Genomic DNA, 5,620 nt, shown 5'->3' on the forward strand with positions numbered 1-5,620 from the left:
TAAAAAAGGAAAAAAAAAAACATACATGGCTGGTAGCTGCCATATTGGGCAACCCAGCTATAGAACATTACTATCACTGCAGAAAGTTCCACTGGACAATTCTTTCTTTTTTTTTTTAAAGATTTTATTTATTCATGAGAAACAGAAAGAAAGAGAGAGAGAGAGCAAGAGAGAGGCAGAGACACAGGCAGAGGGAGAAGCAGGCTCCATGCAGGGAGCCAGACTTGGGACTCATCCCAGGTCTCCATGATCAGGCCTGGGCTGAAGGCGGCACTAAGCCGCTGAGCCACCTGGGGTGCCCTCTATTGGACAGTTATGAACTAGACCATGAACTCCTTAAAAGCAAAAACTCTACTACTTATCTTTGTGTATCTAGCACCTGGCATAGTACCTAAAAAAGGGCAGATGCCTAATAAATACTATTTTTAAAATGTTTTTAAAAAGGGGGGGGGGGGCAAAACCCCATCAAGGTATTTCTGATTAAGAGGCAGTATAGCACAAAAGTTAAGCAAATGACTACCTGGGGTTCAAAACCACACTCCAGCATTCACCAGCTATGTCAGGTTGGGCAGTTTACTTGAGCTGTTAGTGCTTCAGTACAGAGTGAGGATGAAATGAGTCAGCATACGTATAGGACATAGAAGAGTGCCTAGCACATCATAGTAAGTGCTACATACAACAGTCTAATAATTACTATTATTCAGAGTACATTAGAACACTGGACTTCCACGGTTCTCCTACCTAGTCGGAGCATGTGGGAGAAGACAAAACCCATGCCTAGGAATGCCTCACTAGAATAGAACTTTTCCAGTGTTCCAGAAAACCCATCACCTTCCAAGTCCACATAAAATTAGTGCCCCCTATTCTAGGTTTATACAAAGGACTTACACATATCACTGAAAACATATGTATGATTTCACAGTTACTGTTATTATAAAAGATGGAAAATGTTCCCCCCACTGCTTTTAATTTTCTATGCCAGGAAAGAAAAGAAAATGTCAACTTATCACAGTGCAAAGTGAGCCACATTCTAAGAGCCAGTGGGTTCACTAGGCTAAGCCGGGCTCCAAGAGAACCACGAAAGGAAAACCCTGAGGGGACTATGTAACCTGAATCCACTTCCAGTCCACAGTCAGCCTGACAAACAGTTTTCAATATCACAACAAAACTTTCAAGTTATCTGTTATAGTTCAACTGCCCCAAACATAAATCCTACTAATAAAGTTTCTACAGCAGTAGATCCAAATTGGTATTGGGGACAGTAGCTTTAAGAGTTAAAAAAAAAAAAAAATCAATAGAGGCACCTGGGTGGCTGAGTCTGTTAGGCGTCTGACTCTTGATTTTGGCTCGTCATGGTCTCAGGGTCATGGGATTGAGCCCCACATGGGGCTTTGAGCTGAATGGAAGAGTCAGCCTGAATTTTTCCCTCCTTTCCCTCTGCCCCTCCCCTCCACCCCCACAACCCTACATGTGCATGCTCTTTCTAAATAAATAAATCTTAAAAAAAATAAAAACAAATTTTTAAAGTCAATAAAGCTGCATGGCTCAGAATGGAAATGAAAGCAGAGCTCTGGGCAGCCCCGGAGGCAGAGCGGTTTGGCACCACCTGCAGCCTGGGGTGTGATCCTGGAGACCCGGGATCGAGTCCCACATTGGGCTCCCTGCGTGGAGCCTGCTTCTCCCTCTGTCTGTGTCCCTGCCCCCCCTCTCTCTGTGTCTATGAATAAATAAATCTTAAAAAAAAAAAAAAAAAAAGCAGAGCTTTGAAAGAATCTTGAAGAACTCACTAATTTTATAAAGGAAAAAACAAGGGGAGGGAGGCATGCCTTGCTGGTTCAGTCCATTAAGCACCTGCCTTTGGCTAAGGTCATGATCCCAGGGTCCTGGGACCCCTGCTTCTCCTTCTCCTGCTTGCCCCCTCTGCTGTGCACTCTCTCTCAAATAAATAAATAAATCTTTAACAAAAAAAAAAAAAAAAAGGAAGAAAGAGAAAAAAGAAAAAAAAAAAAACAAGGATAATTAAGAGTTGAAGGAGAATCACGAAAGTGGAATTAATAGGTCTCTTCATGGCTCAGCAAGATTAACCTAGCCAATGACTAATAAAACAGTTCTTTACTTAGAAGAAAACGCAAACTAGGGGCACCTGGCTGGCTCACTAGGTAGGGAATGTGACTCTTGATCTTGGGGTCTTGAGTTCAAACTCCACCTTGGGCAGAGAGCTTACTTAAAAAAATATATATATTAAAAAAAATTTAAGAAAAAGGTAAAAACCCTTACCTGGTTCATGCCCGCATTGGCAAAAAGCAAAGTGGGATCATCCAATGGGATGGTGGCAGATGAGTGAACATAGGTGTGCTCATTTCTCTTGAAGAAATCTATAAATCGCTGCCGGATTTCACTTGCTGTTAGGGTCGAGTCCATCTTGAAAGTAGCCCTACGGAACTAATCAGAGAAAAATGAAGGAAATTAGAGGAACTGTGACTAAGAGATAAGTAGGTATTACACAAGACTCCTGGCTCCACAGGCCAAGTCAAAGCAGGGCACTGGTAATCTGTTTGATCCTAAAACCTCTATGTTGTAACATCTGAGGCTAAAATCATCATCGAAGCAAAATTTGCTGCACACAGCAGCTAACAGCCCCACATGTTCTTCTTTCCCATGCCAACCTCAATAGTTTCAATACACCAAGACATCAAGTAGAGCAGGAGAATTTTCTTCCTGTATTCACTTATTCCAAATATGAAGATGTGTAATGCATCCTCTGTGCCATGGCCTAGGCCAGGAATTAAGAAATGGGAATAAAAATCTCATGGTTTACAGTCCAGCAGAGAAGCCTACTAGGCATGGGGGGATGTTCAGGAGACCTGGGTTCCAGTCCTAGCTATAAAAGCTTAATGGAGTTACTTCACTTCACCAACAAATGGAGGGGTCCTTATGAGATGAACTCTAAAGCCCCTTTCAGCTCCGTGCTCATCTACATGCCTAGATCATGCAAAGTCCCATTATCCCTAAAGCCAGGGTCTCTAGGTTTGGCCTGTCTTTGGGAGGCTGCTGTCAACAGCAGAGAACCTGGGGCCTCGCTATACAAGGAACTGCCTGCAAGCAGGACTATACCTGCCTCCACCTAGCCTAAGCACCCCTAGAACAATTGGCAGACTGCCAGTTAGATTCCTAGGGGGCGAGGATGTTGCAGCCACACTAAGGAGGTAGAGCTCAGGGTCAGTAAAAGAGAAAGGGAATCGGAAGAGAGAGAAATTAGAAAACAACTTGACAATTTCAAAGCTCTTTCTCATCTATTATGATTTTCCTGAGAGGCAGGTTGTGGAAAAGTAACAGCCCTTGGTGGAGGATCCCAATCACTGGCATGGAGCTGTCATGGCATGCAGCACTCGGCATCTGGAAAAATGGGAACCATCTGGCTGACATTAGTCTCTAGAATTCTAGACCCAACTCTAACCTTAAATAAGTGACTTTATCCCCAATATGTTTCTTTTGGTAAAAAAGTAGTATCTACTCTGCCCAGGTGTTGTGAGACTCAAAATCTATCCAATATTTGTTTTTTGTTTTTTTTTTTCTATCCAATATTTGGAAGCAATCTGTAAAGTGGAAAGCCCTAAAGGAACATGGATGGATGCTATTACTTTAGGTCACTTAGTGCCAAGTTTTTCCCCCCTTCTTCTAAGGAAGATAAAGACATACATAGTGAACAAGGGACTCTGATTCAGATTTATCCTTAACCACAATTTCAAACAATTTATTCCACAATTCAATCAACTCATTACTCCAATAAAGCCCTTCGGGCAAAAAGATGGTGAAACTGGCTGAAAGAGACAAAGAGAGGACTAAAACTCCCACAGATAAGGACTCTCATATCCATAAGGAGCCAAGGCTAGGATTTTTAGAAACTTTGCCACACCACATTCCTCCTGGTCCCTTCTCATCGTGGCACTCAATGAGTCTTAACGGTGGCAAAAATAAATATACAGTGCCAATTCTGACTGAGTAGCATCACAGCAGTTTCAAAATTTTCATTGCTCCTCCTCTAAACGGGCTGAGGTAAATCAGCTGTATTCCAAAAGACACATAAATGTCCCATTTCGTTTATTCATTCAACATATATAAATGCACACTGTGCTGGGAACCGATATGAATGAGGCTATGCCCTCAACAGAGTGACAGTCATACAGAAAGAACTGCGAAATGTATGACAAAAGGATCCAATATATTGACAATAAGCCCTACAGAGGCAAGGACTCTTAAAAGCCATGTCACCATCACAAGTTCATTTATTCAATATATACTGGAAGGCTGTCTATATTGTATATGCACTGGAAGGTTGGGATAAAGGATGGTCCTCAGAGTCCACTTCCCAGCAGAGGCTATAAAGGTCTTGGGTACCTTTAATCACACTGGCCTTTGGGTTTAAGGCTCCAGCCACAGATCTTTCAACGCGCTCTTCATTTGCCAAGTAAGCTGTCTACCCTACTCCACTTTTCCCATTCCCTAGAATTCCTCAATTGTGACAGATCAATTCCAAAGAGACCTATTTAAGGAAGCTTTCTCTCTCCTTCTTGACGAGATCCTATTTTTATTCTCGTAGCTCCAGGCGTCTTCCTTCATACCTTCCACACGCATTGGACTGCTTGTTCAAAGTCCATCTTCCCATCAGGGGTACATCCTCAACATCTAGTACAACCACTGCTAAATAAGTATTTCAGGATTAGGTATGATCCTTTAACAGCGAATAGTTAAGTGAATTTAAAGCACACGGGAAAATGCAGGCTCTTTTGGAAGTAACAGCTGAACTTGATGGGGCACAGAAAGTGTTTTCAGATGAACCTGAACCAGCGTCGGCTACTTCACTAGTTTTAAGAATTTAGGAAATGGCTCAGAGGGAATTCCACCCATCTAGACCACCTTGGACCACCCACCCCGCCCCATCCCACCCCACCCCACCTCCTCGTCCGTTCCTGGAGGATTAAAACCGGGGGAGAGAAAACCACAGCTTTGGGCGCGTAGTCAATGGCAATCGTGATCCTCGCGAAGTCTAGGTCCTCGGCAAGGCCACCCGAGGCCACTCCGTCCCCGGCGCTCCCGGCTCCAGAGGCCTCGTGGGGCCGGGCCCCCGGAGCCCGCTGCGGCGGCCCCGCCTTCAGGCCCGACCCGGCCGCTCCAGCGGCGTCGCAAAACTCTCGGAGGCCCTTCTGCTTCTCCCGAGGGTCGCGGTCCCTGACTCCTCCCTCACAGCCCACCGCCGGGAGCCCGGCTTACCTGCACCCACAGACACTCCGCGGCACCGGCCCGGAGCCACGACAGACAGCAACCCGCACAGCCCCGCCCAATGACGCGCGCGGATGGAAAGAGCCCCGCCCAGCCTTTCAGTCCCGAGAACTTTATTGATCAACCCATCTGCCAATCAACTACGGGAACGAATCAGCTTACGAGTCGGTTTCCAGGAAGGCGGCCCTAAGCCGGCTGACGCAATGGCCGGGAAAACGAGGGTCGGGATATGTCACGTGACCGGCGAGGTTGCGGTCTTCTGGAGGTAGACATTTTGGTTTGCAAAGTGGTTAATAGTTGACCTGGCTAATAAGTGTAACCGGCGACGTGTGTTTGGTAG

General features: G+C 45.1%; 1 protein-coding gene across 3 annotated transcripts in view; it reads right to left on the minus strand.

Moving 5' to 3' along the window:
- The window catches only part of AARS1 (alanyl-tRNA synthetase 1), a 53,717-nt gene that overhangs the window by 17,577 nt on the left and 30,520 nt on the right, over positions 1–5,620 (minus strand). The window contains exons 1-2 of one of the 3 annotated variants that reach the window (XM_026011662.2): positions 5,272–5,392; positions 2,278–2,442 (exon numbers count right to left, since the gene is read on the minus strand). In XM_026011662.2, coding sequence (XP_025867447.1) covers positions 2,278–2,421 — 144 coding nt within the window. In that variant the 5' untranslated portion in view covers positions 2,422–2,442; positions 5,272–5,392. Of the gene's footprint in view, positions 1–2,277; positions 2,443–4,956; positions 5,393–5,620 lie in introns of those variants that run through there. The other 2 variants (XM_026011663.2, XM_072731538.1) reach the window with 2 other exon arrangements.

The sequence above is a fragment of the Vulpes vulpes genome, chromosome 12 (assembly GCF_048418805.1).
Source record: "Vulpes vulpes isolate BD-2025 chromosome 12, VulVul3, whole genome shotgun sequence".
NCBI lineage: Eukaryota > Metazoa > Chordata > Mammalia > Carnivora > Canidae > Vulpes > Vulpes vulpes.